The 27,545-nt window shown below is 36.3% G+C and overlaps 3 protein-coding genes across 5 annotated transcripts; 2 read left to right on the forward strand and 1 right to left on the reverse strand.

Moving 5' to 3' along the window:
• Window positions 1-2,796: 2,796 nt before the first annotated feature.
• On the reverse strand, window positions 2,797-4,628 carry LOC115979824. 2 transcript variants are annotated; one of them, XM_031101879.1, is made up of 3 exons: window positions 4,347-4,628; window positions 3,695-3,853; window positions 2,797-3,053 (listed from the first exon to the last, which is right to left on the reverse strand). In XM_031101879.1, exons 2-3 carry the CDS (start codon window positions 3,840-3,842, stop codon window positions 2,911-2,913), a joined length of 291 nt encoding a protein of 96 aa, XP_030957739.1. In that variant the 5' UTR covers window positions 3,843-3,853; window positions 4,347-4,628; the 3' UTR covers window positions 2,797-2,910. The 2 variants fall into 2 exon arrangements, with proteins under 2 accessions (XP_030957739.1, XP_030957740.1); XM_031101880.1 differs by having other exon boundaries at window positions 3,695-3,870.
• A 1,020-nt stretch (window positions 4,629-5,648) lies between these two features.
• LOC115980320 (serine/threonine-protein phosphatase 7 long form homolog) lies at window positions 5,649-16,916 on the forward strand. The gene is made up of 11 exons (XM_031102584.1): window positions 5,649-6,269; window positions 9,462-9,573; window positions 11,799-12,562; window positions 12,933-13,023; window positions 13,138-13,530; window positions 14,041-14,190; window positions 14,287-14,855; window positions 15,771-15,969; window positions 16,222-16,351; window positions 16,613-16,619; window positions 16,751-16,916. Exons 2-11 carry the CDS (start codon window positions 9,463-9,465, stop codon window positions 16,914-16,916), a joined length of 2,580 nt encoding a protein of 859 aa, XP_030958444.1. The 5' UTR covers window positions 5,649-6,269; window position 9,462.
• LOC115979823 (protein CTR9 homolog) lies at window positions 14,675-26,978 on the forward strand. 2 transcript variants are annotated; one of them, XM_031101877.1, is made up of 21 exons: window positions 14,675-14,855; window positions 14,967-15,051; window positions 15,836-15,969; window positions 16,222-16,314; window positions 16,751-16,859; window positions 17,492-17,706; window positions 18,051-18,135; window positions 18,815-18,915; window positions 19,266-19,358; window positions 19,775-19,843; window positions 19,948-20,040; window positions 20,193-20,459; window positions 21,060-21,140; window positions 21,264-21,310; window positions 23,224-23,340; window positions 23,687-23,786; window positions 24,545-25,138; window positions 25,749-25,927; window positions 26,039-26,254; window positions 26,457-26,555; window positions 26,668-26,978. In XM_031101877.1, the coding sequence occupies exons 6-14, from the start codon at window positions 17,557-17,559 to the stop codon at window positions 21,288-21,290; spliced, it is 966 nt and encodes a 321-aa protein (XP_030957737.1). In that variant the 5' UTR covers window positions 14,675-14,855; window positions 14,967-15,051; window positions 15,836-15,969; window positions 16,222-16,314; window positions 16,751-16,859; window positions 17,492-17,556; the 3' UTR covers window positions 21,291-21,310; window positions 23,224-23,340; window positions 23,687-23,786; window positions 24,545-25,138; window positions 25,749-25,927; window positions 26,039-26,254; window positions 26,457-26,555; window positions 26,668-26,978. The 2 variants fall into 2 exon arrangements, with proteins under 2 accessions (XP_030957737.1, XP_030957738.1); XM_031101878.1 differs by lacking the exons at window positions 14,675-14,855; window positions 14,967-15,051; window positions 15,836-15,969; window positions 16,222-16,314 and adding an exon at window positions 16,605-16,619.
• Window positions 26,979-27,545: the final 567 nt, after the last annotated feature.

A 27,545-nucleotide genomic window follows, 5' to 3' on the forward strand; every position in this document is an offset into this window, starting at 1 on the left:
TTTTGGAGGTATTTTTAACTTCCAAATCCAAGACCATGATACAGAAGACTGCCATGTAGCCTCGTTGGATTTAGGTACAAGAGAATGGTAAGCGGATTTTACTGAGCAAATACCCGCGTGGTGGTCCCAGACATGGTCATCAGTAAGAATAGCAGGAGAACCAGGAATAGGTAGTGGCTGAGCATAAATAAATTGGGTTATTGTTGATGGCAATATCATACTAAGAGGTGTGAAATCCCATTGGTGAGTGTTAGTGATCATTCTAGCCACCTTAAACTCATATTCGTGAGGAAGAAGTGGGCCATGAATGAGACCGTGGATTGGTCCTGGGGGCAGCCAATGATCCGTCCAAAAATTTATATTACAGCCATTACGAATAATCCACTGCAGACCACCCTGTAAGGGGTCCCGCCCCCACAACAGAGCCTTCCACAAGTGAGATCTAGTATGCGAAGTGGTTTGCAAAAGATCAGTTGTTCGGTAATGCTTTTGGGAGAGAAATTTGGCTAATAGAGAATGCAGGTTCTACCATATTCGCCATGCCTGATTCATAAGAAAGGCATCATTAGTAGTTTTGGAATCCCTAATACCCAACCCACCACAGACCTTAAGCTTGGTGATTGTGTCCCATTTAATGAGGTGCACATGCCGTTGTGTAGGTGTGTCGCCCCATAAGAAAAGTTCTATAATTTTTTATAGAAATTTTCAAATTTTAAATCTCCCTTACTCTATTGTAACTATTAAATTATTAAGAAAAAAAAATCTTATACTCTTTACTTTTTGATAAATTATCTTATGTATCTTTCTTCTCATACTTGTTGCCACTTTTGTTTCTCCCGTGACATGTACCTAAATTTTGGGGATGTTTATGTTATATGATTACAAATTGCTTGATTTATTATTATTATAGACACGTTTGTTTGTATGAGTTGGAACTTGGGAGTGTTGTTTAATCTAAAATCATTGGCTGGTTGGGTTCTCCAAGTTAGATTAGGATATATATAGCTTGTGTTTATGTTTGTCCATTTTTTTGGGTCAAAAGATCTTAATTATTTGTTTATTTTCTATGGGTTTGAACGGATTAATGAGTGAGAAATGTATTTTGTTTAGGGAAAGACTTAGGTACCATACTTAGGTGCTATTTATTAGGTTTCTCTTTTAAAATTCTGCTATGTGAATTTTTTCTCATGAAATGAAACTTTAGTTTTTAGTTAAGTATCTACATGTCAGGATCTTAAGAAAGGAACCTAAGGAACTGCACCTAAAGTATTGTACCTAAGTTTTGTTATTTTGTTTATGTACATAATGAATTGGTGATGTTTTGTATTGTTACTCCAAGAAAGTTTATTAACAAAATTAATGAAAGCTAAACTTGACTTTTATAGAGATGAATCATAGGGATGCACTGTGTTTTTTCATGCTTTGTTTAGTGGCTTGAGAACAATAAACAAAATGAATCTAAAATCTAATGGGATATGCACGACTAAAATGGCTTGACCGGCTTCTAATAAGGGGTCAACTATATATGTGTATTGTGGGGAATATGTTATTATAATAATAATAAATTGTGATGGATTGTGTTTGAAACTCAAATCATCCTTCATAATAACACAAGATGATGTTCATTTCATAATACAAGAATTCATATTCTCATGATGACATTTTTTCTTTTCTTTTTAAATTTACTTAAAAGAGGTTTATACTTTACTACACTAATAAGCCTCTATTCAGCCTAATCAATATTTACCTTTGGTTTCAAGGAAGAGGTTAGAAAATGTGTGGCAGCCTAATCAAACTTAATACAAGGCAACCAAATCCATTATTTTAAGTTGAAACTTAATAATGGACTCCGTGTGTTTCTTTTTGTTGGGGCTTTTTGATGTTGACCTCATCGGCTTCAATTTTGGCTTGCATTATGCAGCTGACATTACAATGACATAAAGCTAATCTAATTTTTCTCATTGTACTCGTCACATTTGTCTTTGGCAAATATCATTTGGCATTTGTGAAGATCCACAAGATAAGGTGGACAGGTAATAGGTTGCGTCTAGGTTGTTCCTTGGCCCCAGTTATCAATTCATGAATGAAATTTTGGATGGTGACGTTGAGGGCACTGATTATAGCTCAAATGGATTTTTTTTTTTTTTTTAAGAAAAATTTCTAGGTCTTAGATTGGGCAAGAGTTGGGATTCAGAGTTTTCATATAGACAAGGAAGCAATATTCTTAGTCCATTGGGCTATAGCAAGTTCTAAACTTTTAGCGTGCCAACTTGTGTTCCAAAGCCCATTTCATCCGTTAAGCCCATTGCAAAAGAATAAATCGCATATAGGGTAAGGTTTCTAGCTAAAAAGGAACAAATATCGCCACCCACAAGGGAAACAAATTACATGGCGGTTCAAACTTCAAACAAACCTTTGTTAGAATTTCAAGTATATAGATTACTAGTTTGATTTTGTTGAAGACTACATGGTGATTCCAATGACTATCTACCTGTACTTTTTAGCCACATGATTTAATTAGTCAAGTGACTTATTTAAATGATTTAATGAACTTAGATAGTTTTACGAACCAGCACATGGTGTGTTGGAAGAGATTCATCCAACTCAATTTGTAGGAAAACTTTGATCTATTAATTTTTAGTGATGGTACCCAACACAGAATATGCATAAAGAAATTGTATGCTTACACTAAATTAAAGATAACTTTCTCTTGCGAGACCAACATTTCAGATTCCTGTTCATCCTGTAAATGAAAGTGAGTTAGCATGCCACAAGTTTATATCATGGTAGTCCATGTTAGGAATGAGTAATAATATTGGTCTTGCATTATTGATGAGAAAATAGATCCAAGACAAGCTTCAAACCTACAGACAGAGAAACAAAAACCAAACCAAACTCTAGTAGTTAAAACTAACTTCCCTTGTCATAAGCAGCTATGTTCTGTGGTTCACATTCAGGACTAAATAAGCGAACCAGTAAAGCAGTCGTAGAGCTAACAGATACTGCTCCACAAGCTGCCCACCGAAGGCTCCTAGGCACCGTAATTCTTGGACCTGCATAAGCAGAGGAATCGTATTTCTTGTTACCACAGATACAGTAAATAAGTAAAATACAGTCACGAGTGGGAGATGGAAGAACTGAAAGCATAAGGTCCCTTTCAAGTGCCTGCATTTGATCTTGAAATTTATTGTAGTTATTACTAGATCAATCATGTTAGATGGCAAGAAATAAAAACAGTAGTTCAGATTCATTGCCTTATGACGCAATCATAAACAGTCCTTTAGTTAAAAACATCCTCATAAACAAGATAACACATTCACATAATTTGATATTTCTTATACCATGAAATATTCAGCATCAAACAGCCTTTGAATTTTATAAAGTATAAACAAGTACTTGTGACAATGAAAAATAAATAGCCGGGTCCAAATGGTCAAATTTCCCTGGAAAGGATAGAGAATCAATACCAAACTTTAGCATGTAGATTGCCGATTGAAGACCAATCACTTTTCAAAATATCAAACTTAGAGAAGACGTCAAAATTTGAGAAAGAGCAATATTAGCATAAAATACAACAAATATAATACCGCCCACATCTTCCTCCAAGGTAAAGATTAAGGATCATACTAATTAGTCATTTACCAGAGACAAACAAAACATAAATAACAAAAGCAATGGAAAACATTAGACATACCATAGTGCAATCTACAAAGAATCCAAAATCCTAATCCTCCTCCAACGGTAAAAATTCCAGCCGTCTGTCTCATTAGTCTGGAACAAGGTTTTGAATCCGACCTCATCAACTCACCATCAGAGAACCCAAGGAAACGCCTCAACGCCATCTAGCACTTCCCTGATGCAATCCAAAGCCTTTAATCACACAACAACAAACATGCCCAAACTTCAAAATTTGAAATCTTTCACCAGGGAAACAGAAAACTGACACAAACCCAGATAAGAGTACAACTAAAGGGCCATCTTATACTCAATTACAAATAAAATAACCTGCTTCAAAATATTTCTTGTTATTGATTCCTCTACTTATTCATACACACATAAACATCAAACATTTGGAAAACCCACTTATATCTCATGTCTACAAGCATGGTTTAATAATACGAACCACTGGAAAGAAACAATTTTTTATATATTAGTTTTGGGTAAAAATATATTCTGTGCTTTTAAATCATAGCTCGGTGAGGCATTATGTCAAACATTTAGAAGGCAAGCTCAAAAATGGCCATAGAGCATCATTTCTACTATAAATTTCAAATAATTTTAAGCAATGAAGAAAATGTAAGAAGTACCCAGGTAGAAAGAAGCTAATACTGATAGAAAAGTTATACCTTGTTGAGCTTTGATTGATTCTATAGATTATAGATGGCTTCGAGCCGACAAGCTCTATTGTTTAGCCGATGTTGCTGCTGACGATATCACCTTGCCACCGTGTGTAAGTGTCGGGGTTTGGGATACGAGAGAAGCAGAGAGTTAGGGAGAAGACTGGAGAGGCAGCAAAAGAGTTGAGGAGGGAGGAGAGACGTGGAGTACAACTACAAACAGAGTGCGAGAGAGTGTTGAGAAGAGAGACAAATACATGAGATATTAATCAAATAAGGGCAAATTTCACAAACCTACCTGAGTTTTGTGATAGGCGAAAATGGGTAAATACCCGTTAAAAACAAACTATTTAGTTAATAGGATCCGTTTACAAACTATTTATAATTTTAGCAACTCGAGTCTCAGAAACTCGATTTTGGGCCCCTAAATCGACTCTTAAAGGCTCGATTTTCATGGGTTGTTCCTGTCTGATGTGGCACTTTTTCCACGTGGCGCCTACATGAAAATCGAGTCTTAGAGACTCGATTTACATTTAAAATGAAAACAAAAAAAAAACCACAAGGGCAGCAGGAAATCCACAGCAACGCGTTCATCAGAGAAGAAAGAAAAAAAAAAAAAAAAAACCAGAGAAGAATGTTCATCAGAGAAGAAAAAACCAGATCGCACCGCGAAGAGAAGAAAGAAAAAAAAAAAAAAAACCCAGATCGCGGTGCGACCTGGGTCGCGCGGCGACCTGGGTCTCGCGGCGACCTGGGTCTCGCGGCGCGACCTGGGTCGCGCGGCGACCTGGGTCTCGCGGCGCGACCTGGGTCTCGCGGCGCGACCTGGGTCGCGCGGCGACCTGGGTCTCGCGGCGCGACCTGGGTCGCGCGGCGACCTGGGTCTCGCGGTGCGACCTGGGTCGCGCGGCGACCTGGGTCGCGGTGCGACCTGGATCTGTCTGTGTCGCCATTCCTTCTTCTTCTTCTCTTTTTTTTTTTTTTTTCTTTCTTTCTGCTTTTTTTTCCGCTGGTTCTGCATTTTGGGTTGTGGTCATTAATATTTTATTTTTGGGTTGGAAATCGAGTCTTAGAGACTCGATTTCCATGTAGACGCCACCTGGATAAACTGCCACATCAGACAGGAACAACCCATGAAAATCGAGCCTTTAAGAGTCGATTTAAGGGCCCAAAATCGAGTCTCTGAGACTCGAGTTGCTAAAATTATAAATAGTTTGTAAACAGACCCTATTAACTAAATAGTTTGTTTTTAATGGGTATTTACCCATTTTCGCCTTTGTGATAATACGAACGAAATTGGAAAATAGGCCTAATTTCCCAACTATCTAGTTAATAGGTCCGGTTTTGAAACTAATTGGGTTAGTAACATCTCGAGTTTATGACAGTCGATTTTGGGCTTTGTAAATCGACTCTCATAGAGTCGGTTTTGGTTGTCCGTGACGATCTGATGTGGCGTACTGCCAGGTGGCAGCCATCTGAAAATCGACCATCAGAAAGTCGATTTCCATGTGGAAACCGAGTGTGTGAAGGTCGATTTCCATGTGGAAACCGAGTGTGTGAAGGTCGATTTCTAATAGGATATATTTGAATTTAACGCTCTCTCTCAGTCACCCACCCACTCACTCTCCCTCATCAGTCAAACGCCTCTACAGACGGACACTCTCGCTCACCCTCACTCACCCTCTCCTTCTCTCACTCTCTCAGCGTCACCGTCGCCGACGGCAGCCCCAACCCAGTCACCCACCCACCCACTCACTCTCCCTCATCAGTCAAACGCCTCACTCACGCTCTCAGCAAACCGATCGACACTCTCGCTCACCCTCTCCTCCTCTCACTCTCTCAGCGTCACCGTCGCCGACGCCGGCCCCAACCCACTCACCGACCCAGTCTCAGTCACTCTGTCGCTCACCTACGCGGTATCTGAAACAAAAGGTGCAGTCTCAGTCACTCTCTTGTTTGTTTGTTTTTTTTTTTTTTTTTTTTTTTTTTTTTTTTTTTTTTTTTTTTTTTTTTGTATAAGAAGCATTCTTCTTCATTCCCATATTGTTGCTTCAATTCCTTCCCTTTTTTCAAGTATGCCATTTCTCAGTTACTTACTTTTTTAGATTCGAATTTTATGTTCGAATTAAGACAAATTTCGGGGATGAATTTTAGATAACATCAGTATTTTTTATTTTTTTTTTTGTTTGAGTATATTATTGTGATGAAGGAGGACAAAAAAATGGCATGACATGTGGTGTGGCTTTGAAGGGGATGAATTTGGGTATTTGATTGCAGATAACACAGATGCTTCAGATTCATCTTTGGTAGGTTTTAGAAAGACCATAAGAAATGTAGAATGTACTGCTGTGCAGATAAACACTTAGAAATGAAATAAGACAATTTAATAAGCAAAGCACTTAAAAATCCAAATTTCTCTTTGACAGACCAATATATAAGATGCTGGTGTGTTCGTGTGTGTGCGTGTGTGAGAGAGAGAGAGAGATGCATTTGGCTTAGAAATTGAACTGCAACATGATGAAAAATCAATAATTGTGTCTATGCTATGTTATAGATAGTACCTCAAGAACCCCATCATGGGCAACTAATCTCCCTGCTGCTGATTTAGCACCTCCCGATAGAAAACTTGAGTGCTGGAAAACACCTTTCTTCTTCTGACCCACATACAAAGCCCTTGATGTGCTGAGCACAAAAATCCACTTAGAACCCTCAACTGTGTTAATAAGCATCCCTGTTTGCCTGTATAAAAGCTTTCCACTCTCTACAATTACTTCATATGCTTCCCTCTCTTTCTGTAATACCAAACGACAGAGAATGTAAAGTTATAACAGTGAAATAGTGAAATATATGCACTTATCCACATTCATAAGAAGCCACTTAGTTATCTATGTAGGCACTTATCTAGGTTGCAAAGATGCTTATGGGAGTGTGTGCATGTAAATTGAACACAACAAATTTGATGAAGAAACAAGATTGGAGGGGGTCCATTTCACAGTTAAGATATTATTTTTTGGATCTAATGTATAAAGAGCCATGTTACTTAAAATTTTAAATGATGTTGCAGTGGATACACTTAAATTTGTAATATTTAATCTAAACCATGAAATAAACACATTTAAAATGGAGAGGGGGTGTATTATTGGAATGCAGTAACAGATGGTATGATTAGTAATACTTACTGGTCCAAGATACGCGATGCATTGACGTTGTAGAACAGTCCTTAGGCACCTTTCAAGATTTAGGTCTTTACCATCACCAACATCCAACCTTCAGTTTCAGAGGAGGAGAAAAATAAAGTTAGAAATCAGTGATAAAGAAGGATAAGGCTAAATCAAAAGCAATTATACCAAGAAAGAAAAAGTTAATTTTCATGAGTACCAGTAGAAGAAAGGTTGGGTGCTCTTGCTATCAGAGCAGACATCATAGTAGAAGTGTAAATTGTGTCCATAACGATGGCGTGGATCAATCTGAAAAAAAACAAAGATTAACAAAGCCCATTAGTCCAGTGATTCTACTTCCTTACCTATTAATTGGGGACTAACAACATGGAACCTATTAATATCCAAAAATATAAATCCATAGAAGATATGTACTTAGCTAGACCACTATTCAAAAGCCCAAAACTTGAGCTCAATTTGAAATTTCATCCAAAAAAAAAGTCACCAATTCCTATATAGGAAGCATACATTGGCCAAGTTTGACTCTCTTTTTTAAGTCTTATTATGAGAAGTGACTAGGAATACATGTCCCCTAAATTCCTAATATCTAATACAGCAGTCGTTATTGGAACCATCACTTGACCAAAATTAGATTGTTTTGAGGAAAATATTACTTTCTCCATTTTTAGATGGAAACGTAAATTATTTTGGAAACATAAATTAAGTCATAAGAACAAAGTTTATTTCCTTGTATCAGATTCTTTTTTTGGTTGAGGGAGCCTTCCCATCAAAACGCAAATAAATAGTGCAGCCTTAAAAAACCTATCTTATTCCTGCATCAATACCCTTACAGAGCTTTCCCATCAATACCCTTGGCCTTGTCATTAAGTCTTTTCTGCCTCCCACCACATATATTTTTTATATGTGGTATCTGTCTTGTACAATGTCATTATTAAAATCCCATTTGAAAAAGTTTGATTCCCCCCCTTTGGTCTTTTCAGCATGTGCTAATAGTTTCACACAGAACTAATTGCATAGATTATTGTAGATATAGTTTAGTTAGATCACTTCCGGTTGAAACAACCTGTTCCTATATCTAACAACATGGCAACATGCACATGGGATTCTTTCCCCTAGGAAATGAAACAAAGATACATATTTTCAATTGTCAATTTATTATAATACTTTCTTTGCAATAATATCGTCTTTTAGAAATGCCGCCTTCTTTTTTATTTCTTAATTTCTTTTTGTTTCCCTTTATTCCATGTTGTGCCCTACCACTTTTTAGTGAATGAATTATAAATGTCCATGACAAGCCTTGGCAGAACGGCATTTTAGTTACTGCCTAGCTTTTTAGTTAAACTTTCAAACATAAAAGCATAAACATGCAGGTAGTTACAGTTGCAAATTTCCAAGGAGGTGGTGCATTCAATGTTATTCCTTATTCTTTCAAACGTAAATATTGCTTTAGCATTTTGAATATTGAATTCTTTTAGATAACTAAACTAAATTATTTTGCATATTGAATTCTTTTTTAAAATTATTTCTCGTATTTTGCATATTGTAATAAATAAAAAATCTAATGCCATATAATTGTCAATAATCAGTTATTCAAATTATTGAACACTCTCTCTCTCTCTCTCTCTCTCTCTCATATGCACTCTGCAAACCATGCAATACATACACAACAACAAGTTGCTTAATTAAAGCTTTGGGACAGAGATTGTTCCTTTGTGCTCTATTTTTGACCTATTAGATGGATGCAACTTGAAAGTAATAATTATTTGTATTTTGTGGTTTTGTTAGAGGTTTGTTCAAATAACCTATATAAAAGAAAAAGTTAGATGTAACATCAAATGCATACCTTGTTTCATTATGTATTATTATTGACAATATTTTTTAGGTTGTTTTTGTTTTGTTTTCAATAATGTCTAGTATGTGGTAATTGCTTATCATTTTTGTGCAGTATGGCTGCTGCAAATGCTGGACAGATTAACCATGCGCAGCCTGGCCCCATTGACAGGTCAGTGTTGACGTTGCAGCCCAACCATCGATCAGAAGCCATTTGGAATGGGCAGGTAAAACACACCACTAAAGATTTCACTTTTTTTTGTGTGTGGTGAATTTCGTTTTTTGAACCTGGACTTTAGTTTGGTTTTAATTAAATGAATTTAAAATTTAAAAATATTTGTTTTAGTCGAAAATAGGTTATTTGTATTTTAACTAGAAGGTTGCCCGCGCGTTGCGCGGATAATGCTATAAGCTTTTATGTAAAATGGTTTTTGAAATTTTTGTACATATATTATAGCATAAATGGTGGATATTTTCATTGCTAAAATCACCTACAATTATAGTAGAAACTTCGGAGAATGTAGGCATATTTTGTTGCAAACCATGAATTGATTGTAAACCAATTAATTGCAAGCATACATTATGCATATCAAGCTCCTTCAACCTATCCCTTGTCATACGAAATGTCTAACTAAGGCATTGATCTTATGAAGCATCTTCAATAATATTTTAACTATAGCAGTGCTAAGGTTGCATTCATGTCTAGGCGAAGCAACAAACACACTTTGATATTGTCAAGGCTCTTGCGGACAGTTGTACATGATACTTGACCAATAAATAAATAAATAAAGCAAGTAGTTTCAATGATGGTTGAGGTAGACATGATTCAACATATTTAACAATTTTTTAACAAAGGTGTACCCGTATAATATATTTAACAATTTTTTATTTATATAGATTCTAGGCTAACCTTCAAATAATGGAGACACCACATAATTTTTTCTGCCCACTTAGTTCTTAATTTGTACCTTTACTATTCTATTGTTTCTTTTTTTGTGCTTATTTTTAACAATTGAGTTTCTACCATTTAGTAGGACATAGAATATGTGTAGATTATGGTGATTAATTTAAAACTTTGCAACCAAATAATACTTAACCCCTCAATAGGTAAAAGAAAATTATTCACGTAAAAATAATAACAACTTTCTTCCCCGTAGCTAATTTAATTTGTTTCACTCATGTCAATTATATAGGCTGCTACATCATACAACCAAATAAAAATTAGAAATTTTCTGTCAAGCATTTTATCAAACACTTTGGATTCAAAATAAAATTTTCTGTCAAGCATTTTAGCAGAAATTATGCAGGAAAATTCCTGCAGAAATTTGAACAATCAATTTTCACAACAAACCCATGATGTACAATTTTTTCAGATTTTATACAATGGTGGATCTTGAGGCTGATAACCGTATGATAGAAGGTATTTAGTATCATTGAGATATATCACTCCACCTGGGAATGGATTTTACCCGGATCCGTTCTCATGTGAAGGAATTGTGATATATTTTGATCACATAAAATAAAAATTGGTATCGTAGGGGCTAAGTGACTGTCGTTTTCATTTAATCTTTGGTCTTTTAAAACCATGGTTAATGAGAAAAATGAAAATATTGTAATGCAGTTCTGAATGTCATCTGCTAAATTAATGTGGTTTAGAAAATCTTGCTCAATCCTCGATGAACAATTTGAATCTAAATACATGCTTGCTTGCTTGCCTGCCCTATATCTCAAAAGACTTCGAAAAATTGAATGTATAATGCCTTAGGCAGTAGTAAGTTGCAACTGTATTAAAGTTCAGAGAAATGGACCGAGAAAAAAAAGAGAGGATGCTTTGGATTCGAAATATATAGATTAAAAAAAAAAAAAAAGAGTAGAAAAAAACATAAGTACCTTCGTGGACATAGTCATATAAATCTAAACAACAAACCTCCTGTATGCATTGAAATCCGGTTTAGTAGCTAGGGCTTACACCATGAAATTACCACACCCATTACCCATATGAGATGTATAAGATAATATGGTAAAAAAGTTATTTTATATTATTTTTTTTAATATAAAATCCCATCAACTTTTATATTTCACTTAGTGTGGTAATTGCATGGTGCAATAGTCCTTATTCTAAATCCCTCTTGTATTATTGTGTTAACATATTGTTAGAATCTATTGATGGTTGATTCATGCATCGCATTTTGTAAAGTCAACGGTAAAAACGAATGTTTAACATTGATGCCAATAAGAGATTTTATGACCTAAATATCTTTAAAGTGTAATTTTCTTAGTTAGCATCAAGTCATTAACTAGCTTTTAGAAATTAATAATAAGTTGTATGTTTATAAGTTGTATGTTAATCCACCCCACATGTTAGTCCATGGTGGGTGTTATAAATACTATAAACAACTTCTATTGCACTCAACTTGTTGTCATATGTTAATCCATGCATCGTTTTGTGCAGGATCCAGGGTCCCTTAAATGTCGTGCCCGTAGTGAAGAGTTCTCGAATCGAGAGCCAATGGTGGACGATCGAGTCATTGATATCATTAAGGCACTTGGTTTGGAGGGACTTCTCAGGACTCCGGGTAGAGAGATTGATCATGGCCTGATAATGGCCTTAGTGGAGCGATGGCGGCCCGAGACTCACACATTCCACATGCCGCATGGTGAGGTCACCATCACACTGCAGGATGTGGAGGTTCTTCTTGGACTTCCTGTTGATGGTGACGCTGTAACAGGGAGCACACAAAAAGAATGGGAGAATGTGTGTGATGAGTACCTTGGCTTTCGACCTACCAATGAAGACCATCTGGAATGTGCTGGCCAAAGGATTCTCATCAAACGGCTTTTGGAGCAAGTTGCCCATCCACTGCCGCCTAATGCTGAAGACGATGAAGTGCATAGGTACGCACGATGCTACATCCTAGCGCTATTGGGGGACACAATCTTCATGGACAAATCCGGTGATAGGGTGCATCTAATGTGGGTGCAGCAGTTGGAAGACCTTCGCAACCCACGAAGGTATAGTTGGGGAAGTGCTTGCCTTGCATGGTTGTACCGACAATTATGCAGGGCAAGCGATAAGAAAGCTAGTCAGATTGGTGGGTGTTTATTGTTGGTCCAGTATTGGGCGTGGGCCAGATTCCCCTTTTTGTGCCCGGCAGTGGAGCGTGGCCCACCAGTGGGTGCTTATGGTCCTCCAGTGCGTGGTCCACTGTCCCTTAAGTAAGTCTGTACCTTAGTAACTTCATTTACAATATGTGATCATTACCTAAGCTTACAATCATGTAATTTAAAATATAAATTTTTTATTTTTATTTAAAAGGGTTGTACGAATCATTTATGTCAACATTTAAAAATGTTAAACAGAGTTTCAATATATATGATTACGTTAATATACTCTAATTTTGTCATTGTCATATGGCTTGTATGTGCTTTGTTTTTATAAGGACTTTTTTCATTCTAGTGATATTATTAATTGAGGCAATTTCTATAAGATTCTATTAGTAGTTATACTTGATTACATTATAGTTTTAATCATAATATTATCTTACTTGGGAAGTTGTAGATATTGATTCCCTGTTCTTGATTGTAGGTGGGTGTGGGTTCCAAACAAGAAAAATAGGCCCGCCCAGGTCTTCAGGGACAGGTATCGGGAGCAAATAGCTTTAATGTTGCCAAACCAGGTATGAAAATGCTTTGTTCAACATGTTCAAGAACAAGATATATTTATTTGCTGAACTTTTAAATAGAAAGATAGTTGCCTAATGTGTTGCATATTTGTTGTTGGGCTGTTGTAGGTGGTGTGGCAGCCGTATGAAGATGAATACGAGAACCTTCCGCCGTGGTGCGTTGCAGGGAGGGCAGTGTGGACGGCAATCGTGCCGCTTGTATGTTTCCATCTAGTAGAGAAACATACACCGGATCGTGTCGTTCGGCAATTTGGGATGATCCAAGAAATTCCCCGCAATGTTAACACGGACCCGGTGCTTCATGCAATTGATTTGAGGGGGAAGATGGGTGTTGATTGGATGCGGAGACATGCTATGCATCTCACGGACTGGGGTCATCGCCTTCAACGGCGTTGTGAAGCAGTGCTTGGTGATATGCCTCTACAGCACGAGTACTTCGATTGGTTCACAAGGATAACTCGAAGGTTTATCGATATCCCTGGTGCTAGATTCATTCTAATGGTAACTTCTCCATGTCTTCTACATTTTACCGTACTTGTTACTTAGTTTACCACTGTTTAGAGAACTCTTTTTATGTGGTCCAATGTTTGCTTACCATCAAACCTCCCTTTTAAATTGTTGTCTGCTTAAGATTGCTTATAGACAATCGAAGTTGATTTACCTTATAGAGAACTTTGGGAATATACAAATCTAATTTGGAATGCTCTAAGGTCATATCTCGTATTTCAGCCTTTAGAGTTATGGTATACATTCATCTTTCCATTTTAATTATTTTTAATTTTTTTCCTCATTTGGCATTGGCAATTTGCATTTTTCAGAAGATGATATCCGCTAACTACATCTTTAATACAAAAGTTAATTTCAATTTAGTCCAATGTAACACTTGGTGTCCCTATAATTTCCAATTATTAGTTGCCGTATCAATTTGGAACCAACCTGAAATTATACTATTGATTGGCTTTCTTCATTTTGATATTGCATTATTAATATACTTGGTTTTTCCATGTGCAGATTGAAGGATATGTCCGTATGATGCGCCGTCACCTAGTGGGCACGGAGGAGCACAATGACATTATTAATGTGCTGGAGGCAGTGCATGAGATTGGCCGTGTACGACCTCGGGAACCTGAGGCCCCGAACGAGGAGGCAGCTACTCCTGCGGCAGCGCCTACTTAGAGGCCAAGCACTACTGAGAGCCCGAGCACGAGCACAGCTCCTGCCGGACGTTGCTCTCGTCCGCCTGTTGCTACCCCTCAGGTTGTCCCTACCCTCGATCCCTCTCCATCCACCGCACATCCATCCCTTAGCCCCACCATCCCTTCACCCACCCCACATCCATCCGTTAGCCCCACCATCCCTTCACCCACCTCACATCCATCCCCTACCCCTACCATCCCTTTAGCCACTCCACATGAGTCCCCTAGTCCCACCATCCCTCCACCCACCCCACATGAGTCCCCTAGTCCCACCATCCCTCCACCCACTCCACATGCCTGTCCTGGGTCTGACATTCGTCCACCCACCCCACGGTCATTTCCTGAGCTATCACCTATTCCATCATTTGACCTGGGTCTTGATCAAACCCCTCCTGACTTGCAACAGGACCCACATTCCCACAGTACATCCACTGGCCCACCCCATGTTCAGCCTGAGCAGCCTGTTGGGTTAGCTGCAGCGGCAGAAGGTCGGCCAAAACGCATATCTAAGGCACCTCCTTGTGGGACAGGGGGGCACAAACATGGACACAACGCTGGGCCGGAGGCATCTGATGAAGGACATGCAAGACCTCCTCCTTATTATACGAGAAAGCGTAAGGTTCAAAAAAGGTAACTCAAATGATACCTTATTCCTTTAACTGGACATTTCAAGCTAGTGTTGAAAAGTTCATAAAATTATTTTTGTGGCCAAAATGATTTAATGTACATTATTTGAACTAGGTGAAAGGTACAGTTGGGACATTAGCTGGAGGTAGATATTCATGTGTTTGTGAATGATACAATTCTTGTTGCTGTTATCTTCGAGGTACATTTAGCATATCAATCTTATAAAATTTTCTCTTCTAACTACATAGATACTCTATGATCACATTATACTCCTGATTTGCCTCTCCACTTCATCCACTCGCCTCTTATCCTATGATTCATATTCTCTTTAATTTCTCAACTCTTATGAATTATTGCTCAAAGATATTGAAAGCTCTTGCTCTTCTCAACCATCAAGTCTTGCAACCCTTATCGACTCTACTTTTAATTATAGGTGGTTGAACTTATTTGGAAAGAAAGTTTAGGACATATTATTCCTCAAAGAAATAGATTAGGACTCATTGATCCTTTTGAGGCAAAAAAAGTAGGCCTTATCTGTACATTTCCTAATCCTAAATTACAATAACAATACTCACGTTACTATAGGAACTAAAAGCTCAAGAGGTGGTCAAAAGAAAAAAATATCTATTTGACAGGACTTCTTCCCATATCTATGAATTTCATTGGACCGTCATGGATGTATATGCTACTTTACGAAATATGTGAATTGTTGTATATCTTGGAAACCGATAGTTTTTATGGCCTTCTTATTCTTATACCAAGGAGTTGTTGCATGTCGTAATTAGCAGAGATATTTCATGAGTTTTGAGGCTTAAAAGATTAGCTTCTTGAAACGACAATACTGTTTTTAAGAGTCATTGATCAAACTTATGAGTCTTTAAGTCTCATAGTTTGTGGTGCATGTATAACTAATTTTAGCCATTTACCTCTGAAGAATAAAGTGGCTGAGCAAATCTCACTTGATCCATTGACAAATATGACAGGCGATGTCTGGCATGTATTCCTGAAAGGAGACTTCAAACACATGCTTTATGGCTACAAATTTGATGGAAAATTCTCCCCAGACAAAGGGCTTTACTATGATTCTTCTCGGATTCTATTGGATCCTTATGCAAAAGTTAGTGGCCTGCATGAGTTGTTTACTTTGTTGTACCTTTAATGTTTCTTTTTTATCCCAAATACTTTTAATATGTACTTATTAACTATTTACATCTATGAACAAAATATTTTCACTCCTTTGACTGCTTAAGTTTGGTAGATCATTTGCTTCCTATGTCTGGATGGTATAATTTATGCGTGGCTTTTTTTTCTAAATCCAGGTTTTGCTTCTAAAATGCAATGAACTCTGATTTCCTTTTCATTTGTCTAGGCAGTTATAAGCAGAGGTGAGTTTGGTGCTTTAGGAGCTGATGGTAATTGCTGGCCCCAAATGGCCTGCATGGAACCTTCTTTTGATGATGAGGTAGCAAATACTACATTTACTTCAATAACTGTGGGCTGTTTTTTTTTATTATTATTACTTTCTAATATTTATTAATGCTTTATATTACTATAAAGGAGCTAAAGGTTAGATGTAAATAGGCTTGTCTTATGATATAGTCAAACGTGTGTCACTTTATTGTCACAAAATCCCTGCCTAGTTTTTTAATATTTTTTTTAAAAATGTTTTTTGTAACAATTTTTTTCATGCTTCTTGTTCAATATGAGGATATTGGGGTTTACGTCCTTAAAAAAACGCTTATTCCCTATGCACATTTTAGATCCCAGGTAAAAGGAAATATTATTCCTCAAGATGAAGCACACTAAGATAACTTTTGTAATTTTATCTCAATAATTGTTAGGTACTAAACAGGAATCTAAAGCTTTTTTCTGACTCTTATTATTTGAAATTATTTCAGTGCACCTACCAATAATTTTAGCTTCAATCCAGATGGGTCTGCTGTGAACCCTGGAGCTTTCCAGCAGCATATTCGAAGTGATTCTAATCTTATGGCTCAGTTGTTTCAGGTAAAACTGTGGTCTTCTTCTTCAAAGTTATTCTTTGCATTTCAAATTGGGGTTTGAAGCATGTAAATATGGTTTTCCTGTTAAGAAGAAGTCTGGAATCAGATAAAGTCTGGAAACTTAACTCCTTGGGTAATAGGTTGGTTCTAATATTATTTGCACTACCGCACCCTCATGGTGTTCTTGAGCTAGAGCCTATTTGGAGATGATTTTGAAAATTGGATTATTATCTGAAAATGCCATGCCAATCAGTAGCAGTTGGCATAAAATTATATGTGAAAATAAAAATAAAAATGATTGGATTGTTTGTAATCCATTCTTGATTTCTATGATTTATTTTCTTCACTGGTGAGTTTCTAGCAATATTTTGTTCTGTTTCAGCAGTAGCGACAAACTTGTTGCATCAATGATTCTTTGTTTTTCCTTCTGCGTCATCAATATTTTTTGCTCAATTTGAGTTTGATACTATTGGATTGTAAACTTCGATTGTGAAATTTAAATTTTTTATATGTATTTGGGGTCAGTTGGTTCTTAGTTGTCTGAGGAACGAAACGGGGTATTAATTAGGATTGGAAAGTTAAATTTGAGTATGGATTTATGAACGTTAAATTTGATTTGGCTTTGTATGTGGGCAGACAAGTGTGCCTCTTCAGCAACAGCAGCTGCTGTATAATGGGAAGGAGATGAAGAATATTGAGAAATGGCGCTTAATTATCTAGCAAATCAGTTCTTCTTTACTGGTCAACATTTTTTAGTTGAGCAACTGACTGAAACTGCTCTTGCTGTTACCAATCATGGACCAACAAAGGCACATTCTTACTACAATTTAGCACGATCTTACCATAGCAAGGTTGGAAACAATACCCTTTTCCTTAATACCATTTTAATGAGGTGTGCAAACTTTTTACTTGCTAAAAAAAGGTGGAAGGAGGGGGAAATAAGACTGTTTTGCCTGTTCAAGTGAATCTTTGTCTCCTTTTTGTATTCAACCACCCTTATCCATCATGTATTATGATAAGTGACTTACTTTGACTACCAAAAGCACCTCTCTCTCTTCCCTTGACTTTCATTCTTTCCCCTCTTTCCCTTTGTTAGGCATACATCTGAAGTTAACTCCTTTGTTTAAAAGCTTGTTTTGCAGTCTATGGTCTTTCTGACTACTAATAATATTAATGTTCTGCATCTTAACTTTAGGGGGACTATGAAAAAGCTGGGCTGTACTACATGGCATCTGTCAAGGAAATCAATAAGCCATATGAATTTATATTTCCTTATTATGGTCAGTAACCACGTGCCATTGTCATATCATTATGGTTTTAATCTGTTTATAGGCATTTTTGATATGTTGGCATAATATTATTATGCTTTAATTTTTAATCATTCATCTTTACCACAATCATGATTGGTTTATTTGGGGGCTATAATGCATTGTATTAACTTTTGCTGTAGTCATCAATTGGATTTGCATTGGAGGTGTGAAAAGGGTTAATAGGACACCAAAAATTATCATAATTTTTTGATTTTTTTTTTTTTTTTTACTTATATGGACTTGGGGAACAATATGATCATATAATATTTTGCTTATATGCCTTGGATATGGTAGATTGCAAAGAAGGATACCCCAGGCCCCAGCCAACTCCAATTAGTAGGAATTAAGGCTTAATTGAGTTGAGTTGACTTGATTATTGCTATTTTATGTAACAGATAAATGCCTGATGTATTTGTAACTTGAAGCATGCTTAATTGTGTTCATAAAATCATATGGGATTCATATTTAATAGTTCAAATGGATTTGGGTTTTATTACCACTTTTCAACATGCATAATGCGGTGACTACTATATTGTTCAACACTGTATCCAAGTGGATGCACTTTTTGCAGAATTGTTATAATTGGTCTTCATATTTATTTTCTTTTGATCTATCGCTTCTTGTTCATATGCTGGAAAATTGATGACAGGTTTGGGACAAGTACAGTTGAAGTTGGGGGATTTGAGAAGTGCACAGTCAAACTTCGATAAGGTTTTGGAGATTTACCCTGATAATTGTGAGACATTGAAAGTGAGTTAGTCAATTGAAAGTGTTATTTCATGATTTTTAGGCTTGATTGTTTTGTGAATGTAACCTGAGTGAAAATAATTTCCACATCTTCTATGTTCTTGCAATTGCTCTTGCTGGCAACCTTGCCAAAACCAGCTGCCGGTGCCACTACCTCATCTTACTAGAATATATTAGTTTTTTCATTTTATTTTTCTTCAGGCAAGAAAATTGCAAGAAAACAAATCATTTTTCTGCAAATGTCTTTAAAGATCATTTGACATGCAATGTCCAAACCAATCAGAAATCTGTTTTTAGCCCTCCAACTTTATCCTTATGGTTCATGTTGAATTGATGTTTCTCTCATGCTATAGGCTCTTGGGCACATATACGTTCAGCTTGGCCAGACTGAGAAGGCCCAGGAATTTATGAGGAAGGCTACCAAAATTGACCCACGTGATTCTCAGGTAGTTGATCCTTTTTATGTTATCTATTGTTTCTTGATGTTTTATTGAACAAGTCTCCCTACCGAGGACTGGTTTGTTGCAACACTATCACCTGTGTCTTGCATTTGTTTGGACGTGTATGGAGGAGTCCACTTTTATTTGCTGAAAATAATTTAATAAGGTATAGTGATATTTGTGTTTTTGGCTAGTTTCATCATTTTGAAAAGGTGAAACAGCCAAATCCTTCTTTTCGTATGATAATGTAGGAATATAGGATGTTTTCTGTATCTTTTTTTGGTTTTAACATGCAAACTACCATGTCCTCTGAGTTGCATGCTTTCAACTTTTCAAGTAAATAGCCAAAGCTAATTCAGTTTGCTACATTCTTCATTTAGCTTCTACTTTTACATCTTAAGATTCTTCTAACTATGATATAGGCATTTTTTGAGCTGGGGGAATTGTTAATTTCATCTGACACAGGAGCAGCTCTGGATGCCTTCAAAACTGTAAGGGCTTCCTATCCATTACTCTTTTGGAGACAGCAAGTGTTAATTCCTCATCCAGTCCTGCAATTTTTCTTGGATAATTGAGACTTCAAATAATGTTACAGGCTCGCAGTCTTTTGAAAAAGGGAGGTCAAGAAGTACCAATTGAATTGCTTAACAATATTGGAGTTCATCATTTTGAAAGGGGAGAGTTTGAGGTTTGTGCCACTGTCAAAGGATTAGATAAGAAGTTACAATTAGTATTCTTTTCCATTGTTCTTGAGTGGGTTTACACTCATTTTTTTTCCTTGGAAAGCAAATTTATTGGTGCAACCAGCAATAATAACCTTGATGTCTTCTTATTTGATAGCTTGCTGAACAATCTTTCAAGGAGGCTCTAGGTGATGGAGTTTGGCTTCCTTTCATTGAGGGTAGTGAGAAGTTCCAAGAGATTGATGCTACTGCATCTGTTCTTCAATACAAGGACAGGCAATTATTTCATCGACTTGAAGATAGTGGTCGCCATGTGGAACTACCTTGGAATAAAGTCACACCGCTATTTAATCTTGCCAGATTACAAGAGCAGTTACACAATGCTGAAACTGCAAGCATTTTGTACCGACTAATCTTATATAAGGTATGTGGTGTATTTCTGTATATGTGCACATACACATGAATCTCGATTAGGTTCTTTTTTATACATAAATATCACTAAGGGGATTGGAATGGCATTAATTAGGATTCGGACTTAATAGAAACTCTTGTTTAACATTTAGTAGAAATACTTGAGAGATAGTTGGATCAGCCACATGTATCTTGTTCACCATTTAGCTTTTCCTAGGACGTATCTTTTCCTTCATACCCTCAACTCATAGTTTTCTTCGCCATTTGCGTTGTGTGTATGTGCTCTTTAACTTGAACTGAGCCATCTCCTTTTAATTGGTGCTGTTATTAGCTATGTTGTTTCTTTTCAACCACACCCATATGACCCCAACTGGTTGGAAGGGGCTTACTTTTGACAGTAAATTTGTTGTTATATACATGTATACCGAAAGAGTTGCTTAACTGCAGAATGTTTCTGCATGTTATCAACTTGTTTTATTTATTTTCATCTATGTTTAATTGTTTATAGATTTCTCAACTAGTTTCTGTAATAATTGTCTGATGTTTCATGACCTTGTCCATATATTCTTTCATTTGGTAGGTTTTGCTTAATTCCTTTGTTCGTTCTTTGCAGTATCCAGACTATGTTGATGCTTATCTGAGACTTGCTGCCATTGCAAAAGCACGAAACAATGTTCAATTAAGCATCGAACTGGTTGTTAACTTGTTATTAACCATATAACTTTACTGCTTCTGGGTCATTTATTATTATAATATATATAGTGTATATTTTTAACTTATAAGCATTATAAATAACCCTTCTCTGATGAATATCCAGGAGAGGACAATACAGATTCAATTCTAAATACACTCCTTACATACTCGGTGAGTTAGTGATGCAGGGAGTACAATTAAAATTATTTTTGAATTGATTATTTTTATCTTGTACTTATTTGAGATACCTGATCTCATATTTGAATTTTTAAATTGAATTTGTGCTTTAATGCTATTGAGGATTTTTTTCAATGCAACGTAATTGTGTCTTGATGTAACCTTGAAGCCATTAAAAACAACCTCTAGGAATTGTTTGAGACAGTACAATTTGAATATAAAATCTCCGATTTAAGAGTTTTCTCTAAAGCTTGGTTGTGAAGCCTAGGATTTTCTTCCCTCCCACCCCTCCCCTTTTTAATTTCTTATTGATGCAAACCCGTTTTATAGCGTACTCGAAGTCTTTGTCATAGCCCAAAACTGTGAAAACCACCACTGAACCCACACACCCCACAGTCAAGATAAGGTTGTATAATTTATTCCACCCATTGATATGATCATTCTAAATGAATTTAATACAGTGGGACAACAAGCTTCTTTGGTTTTAGTACAACTTCAAGTGCTCCAAGAGTTTTTGCAAGTGTTAATTGCAAAAGTTCTTATCATAAGTACTTCAAATTTGAGGTCTTCACCAACCAAGGTGTGATGCCGGGGGTACAACCAAAATAATTTTAGATTTTTACTCATTTTATACATGATACCAGTTATTAATTATTGAATTCAAATTTGGGCTTCAATATTGTTGAGGATCTAATGGGATGTAATTGTGACCTTATGTAATCCTTGAAGCCCTAAAAATGAGGCTGGGGGTGGGGGGAGAATCTGCTATAGGTATAGTTTGAGACAATTTTGAATTAAAAAAAAAAGAAAAAGTTAAAAGAGTTTTCTCTATAGCTTTGGTGATTCCAAGCACCCATAGGTGGTGTAGCCTAAGATATACTTGGTTTCTCATTTTAATTCTTATTCATGCAAACCCATTTTGCATCACCTATTAATAGCTTCCTAATTCTCAGATTATGTAGTTCCTACTCCTGTCTTGGCTACATAGTACCATGTTATTCCCTGTTCTCTTCATGTAGATTCTATTTCTATGAACTAAACGATATTGTTTAACTCCAAATGCATTTTTTTAAGTAATAAATTAAATAAATATTTTTATTATATTATTTTTGTATAAATATTAAAATATATGTGTATGTATTATTCTTTATAACTAAATAATATAAAATAATAATTACATAAGTAAGTTCTTTTTTTTTTTTTGGTTTTTGGAATCTGCACTTGAAGTGACCAAAGAAATTATTAATAAGTACATTTACAATAATGAAGCAAATTGAGAAAGAATTGATAAAACATATAAAGTACAATTGACTTCAACTATATGAAAGGTCCATCTGTACTATTAATAAAAAATTCCCAGATTTTTTGGGACTTATCTTGCTTGTTACAAGCATATTTATTCTAGAAATTATCACAAACTGCCAATGTGCTGTAGCTCAATTAGCATCTCCTCCCCTTAAGAAGTTTTAGGTAGAGGATGAGGTTGTGGATTCAGGACCCAGGTGCATGTATAACTTAACAATAAAAAAAATGGAAATTATCACAAACCCAACTCAGTAACCTGGTATTTTTGGACTCTTTAAAAATTGGGGATCATCTTTTCAAGAGAGGGGAGAGTGGGGAACCGTAAATATGGATGGTATTCACTTGTAAACTGTTCCAAGAGTTACTTACGTTTCGCTCATTCCCTATCTGGTTTGAGTGGCCTAATAAATTGTCTATCACATTGGACTGAAAATTCTCTTCTATGGCTTATTGATTGGCTACCTTGTTAGACCAGAATTTATTGTCTGTGGTCTGGCATATGATTCTATTGTGAACATCCTAGTGCTTCACCTTTCACAAATTGAATTAATCTGCCATTTGGGGTTATCTATTTCTGACCTTTATATTAATTATTTTTGCAGACTCTTGAAACATCTCCTCAAGAACAGCAACATATTGATTCTGATAATTACTCTTTGGATTGTGATGGGAGCTTTCTAGATGGTTTCTCTGATGTTGACAGTTGGTCTGACAATGAGGTAGAGATTTTTTATTTTTTATTTTTTTGGGCTAAACTAATTACTTAGATTATGTTTACTGTATGGACTTCTGAACCAATTTTCATCTAATATACCCTTCTGCAAATATGAGCCCACCAGCAACTCTTTATTATGCATGGCTTCCTAGTGGCTCTTGTCTTCCTACCCACCTAGATGGAAATATAATTCTGCAATATTGTTGAAAGTTGTGCAATCATTGATGCACATACGAGGGACATGTAGGATCATGACAATTGCAATTACGTTTTTTGTTTTTTGTTTTTTTGTTTTTTTTTTTTTTTGGTTGTTGCTGATAATATGCATATACATTGGATCTATCTTGCAGGAAATCACAAATACCGTGTTTGATGAGGATAATAAATTGTCATCCTTAATGAGTATGGGGTACACAAGAGATGAGGCTTCAATAGCAATGGAGAGATGTGGTGCGTATTTCAGTGTTATGCATATTTTGAAATGGTTTAGTTTTTTTCTCATTTTTGTCCTGATCATGTCATATCTTGTGAAGATGTAAGCTTGAGTTTCCCACACCCCAACTACGACCCATAGTGGGGAAAAATTCTTAAGAAGATTTAAGCTTTGGGTTTTTTACACCCTAACAGCCCTGGAAAATTAAAGCAAAGGATCTAGCTGTGTCAGTCAAGTACTCTAGCTATGCTGCATTGCTGCTTGTATTTTATCAATGCTCATTTTGCATAATCCATATCTCACATGACAAGGTATTGGTTGGAGTGTTTAAATTGTTCATCATTTATATTGGTCATTGACACTTTGTTTGGGAGTTCATAAAGGAATGGACTGAGTAAATCATAAAGGAATGGAATAGAATAGAATAGAATGCATTTAAGTAACAGAAAGGAATGGAAAAGAAAGGAATGAAGTAACATTGTTTAGAGGTTTTAAAATAAAGGGATGCAAAGGAATGAGGGGTAAGTAACCTTGTTTGGGAGTAATATAGAGGGAAATGCATGAAATCATTTAATCACAATTTTAATATTAGACCCTGGTTTTAAAATGAAGGGCTGAATATATAAGGGTATTTTTTCCATTTATTCATCTTAACATTGTCATTTCAATTACACTTATTTTATAAACATATTGCTTCTTAACAACATTTAGAGGGGCTAAGCCTCATGAAGTTGGGGAGTTTGAAAATGTGTTGTATGATTATGTTGTTTATCAGGACCGTATCTATTTTTGAACTTTGCTCTGTACGTAGGGTCCAAGGAAACTGATGAAAAGGCTACGAGGTTCTCAAGTTGGATATCTTGGACTGTTGGACGCCAGAAAATCACTATCGATGGACTGAATCTAAGTGTTAAACATTTCTAGGTTTAGACCATCGATAATGATTTTCTGGAGTCCAACCGTCCAAGCTATCAAACTTGAGAACCTCGTCAGCCTTTTCATCAGTTTCGTTGGACCCTACCTTTGAGGTCCACGAAAATGGAGGTGTATCATAAGAAGTCGGGTAGGTGTATTCAATCGATAAGTGGACCAAATGGGGACTGTATGCCCGTCAACTACTCCAGCTCAGTACATGGTCTTCTTCTTCGGGCTCTATGTGGTTGCTTTGGGGACTGGTGGGATCAAACCTTGTGTTGATCAGTACTGCCTTGATGATTTAGGTTAGTTTTTACTGCGTGTAGCGCTGCTGCTTGTGAGAAGTATGGCCGAAATGACATAAAAAGTATTGCTTCTGAAATGGAAGGGAAAACGGAGGAGGAAGTTGAAAGATACGCAAAGGTCTTTAAAGAAAGATAGAAAGAGTTAAATGGTGAGTAATATTCAATTTTACACCATTGTTACCTTAAGTTAAAATAAATTCTAATGGGAAGCAAATGTAAACTTCAATTATTGAGATATGTACATAAAGTTCTCGTATTGGGTTTTGGTAACATCTGTTTCCATGAACTTCAACGTCTTTGACCTTCGATCCCATGGCATTAGTTGCTGTTCTCCAGTCCCCTAGTACATGCAAAAATAACCCATAAATGTGTGTTTTTGTTTGGTTTTGTATTTTGTTTTTGTTTTCTTCTGTTTGGCTAAGGGGAAGAGATTGTCTTAACTGGTTTAACTGGGTTGTTGAGCCATCTGTTATTGAAAGAGATGAGCCACATTAGTGCCTGGTTTTGAGCTAAACTGCAGCACTGCTTGGTTGGTTCAGCTTCTTGAGTTAGTCTTCATTGGTTTTTTTTTTTTTTTGGGTTATAGGAAAACATAATATTTGTGGTTGAACCTGATACAGATTGCAGTTGTTTCTGTACTTTGGTTAAGCTCTGTGAAAAGTGGTTGATATGGTAGAACTATTTACTGTCAATTTCATGATCTCATTAAAACTTTGGTAGCATTGGATCTAATTGTTATCTCTAAAATGATTCCTCCAGATTATGATAGGATCATTAAGAATATCGAAAGGGGGGAGGCTAGAATTTCGCGAAAGGACGAGATCATGAAAGCTATTGGGAAGAAATTGGACCGGTACAAGAATCCATGGCTGGAACTCAAGATTCAGTATGGTCAGAATAAAGGGAAATTGTACAATGAAGAATGTGATCGTTTCATGGTGTGCTTTCTTTGCAGTCTTCTTCCTCCACTCCCTTCCCTGTGTGAACTTTGGTGTATAGGTTCCATGTTCAATTATTTAAACACATTTTTTGCCTGCCACAATATGCAGATATGCATGGTTCACAAACTTGGGTATGGGAACTGGGATGAGTTAAAGGCTGCATTTCGCACATCACCCTTGTTTCGTTTTGATTGGTTTGTGAAGTCTCGCACAACTCAAGAACTTGCAAGGAGGTGTGATACACTAATTCGGTTGGTGGAGAAGGAAAACCAAGAGTACGACGAGAGGGAGAGACAAGCTCGTAAAGAGAAGAAGCTTGCCAAGGTTCGATTTGTTCCTGCCCAAACTTCTTAGAACACCATTATGCACATTCTTCTTAACTGGTTTCTGTCACACATTGGCTTCACCCACCTCACTGACATGCATCCCTTCATATAAATCTTCCATTTATTTGATCAAGCCAATCTTCATCCATCCGAATTTTTACATTTCACTACATCTCATACTTTAATAATGTATGTTTCAGAATTTGACACCATGAAAGCGAGCCCTGGCTAGGCAGACTGAGAGTCCCTCTTCCTTAAAGAAGCGGAAGCAATTGACCATGGATGACTATGTTACTTCAGTATGTTACTGTCTTTGCATGATTACTAAATATATCATGATTTTGCTTTCTATTCATGTGGTAGTTACCAGCCATGGATTTACTGAAGCTAATTTTGTTCTTTTTGTTGCAGGGAAAGCGTAGGAAATGATATTGAAATATAAAATTAAGAAATTTTTTTGGGGGATGAATCCCCCTTTAAATTACGGTGTAGCAGTAGTGTGGGCAAGGAGTGCCTCTAGTTTGCGCACTAGTTTGTTATATCCCCTTGTTTTTGGATCAGGGTTCAGAATTCATCGTTTCACTGATGGAATTGGTAATATATTAGATCTGAAGAGTTTTGGAATTTGTATAAATGAAACTACTCCAGTATTTTGTACCTTGTAGTTGATTTTAGCTGGTCATCTAATGAAATATACTGTATTAGCTGCTTAAGGCTATCCCCCCAATTTTTCCTCATCCAAATATTTCTATAAACACATGGGTTATGACTTTATGTTAAGTTGGCATCAACTTTAGCTCTCGTTTGATCTGGCATATGTATTTCATGCAAGACCTACAAGGGTTATGACTTTATGTTAAGTCCCATTTGGTCCATTTCGGTCTAATTTGGTTCACTTAGGTCCACTTTGGTTAATTCGGTCCAATTCAGTATATTTGGTCCTTTTGGTCTATTTTGGTCCAATTCGGTCCACTTAGGTCCATTCCGTCCATTATAGTTTTAATCATTCGGTTCACTGCAGTCCAATTCGGTCTATTAGGTTCATTCAGTCTATTTTAGTCCACTTCAATCCTATTCGGTCCACTTAGGTCCATTCAGTCCAATTCAGTTTTGGGCTCGAAGTTTTATTTTATTTTTCTTAATTTTTAGGTTGAAAAGCATGAAATTTTATTCTATTTCTGTCAAACTCTTTAGTTTTAGGTGAAAAAATACAAACAAAATACGTATTGGAAATAAAGATATGGGCCCTAGAAAAGCAATAAAAATAATAAAAATTCAAAAAATTACCT

Source organism: Quercus lobata, chromosome 3, assembly GCF_001633185.2.
Source record: "Quercus lobata isolate SW786 chromosome 3, ValleyOak3.0 Primary Assembly, whole genome shotgun sequence".
NCBI lineage: Eukaryota > Viridiplantae > Streptophyta > Magnoliopsida > Fagales > Fagaceae > Quercus > Quercus lobata.

Coding starts and splice junctions, on each gene's coding strand:
- LOC115980320 (XM_031102584.1), top strand. CDS start 9,463: ATGGCTGCTGCAAATGCTGGACAGATTAACCATGCGCAGCCTGGCCCC. Junction 9,574..11,798: donor AAGCCATTTGGAATGGGCAG/GTAAAACACACC, acceptor CGTTTTGTGCAG/GATCCAGGGTCCCTTAAATG. Junction 13,531..14,040: donor GTGCTAGATTCATTCTAATG/GTAACTTCTCCA, acceptor TTCCATGTGCAG/ATTGAAGGATATGTCCGTAT.
- LOC115979823 (XM_031101877.1), top strand. CDS start 17,557: ATGGCGCTTAATTATCTAGCAAATCAGTTCTTCTTTACTGGTCAACAT. Junction 19,844..19,947: donor CTCTGGATGCCTTCAAAACT/GTAAGGGCTTCC, acceptor ATAATGTTACAG/GCTCGCAGTCTTTTGAAAAA. Junction 20,041..20,192: donor TTGAAAGGGGAGAGTTTGAG/GTTTGTGCCACT, acceptor CTTATTTGATAG/CTTGCTGAACAATCTTTCAA.
- LOC115979824 (XM_031101879.1), bottom strand. CDS start 3,842: ATGGCGTTGAGGCGTTTCCTTGGGTTCTCTGATGGTGAGTTGATGAGG. Junction 3,054..3,694: donor TCTTTGTAGATTGCACTATG/GTATGTCTAATG, acceptor CTGCTTATGCAG/GTCCAAGAATTACGGTGCCT.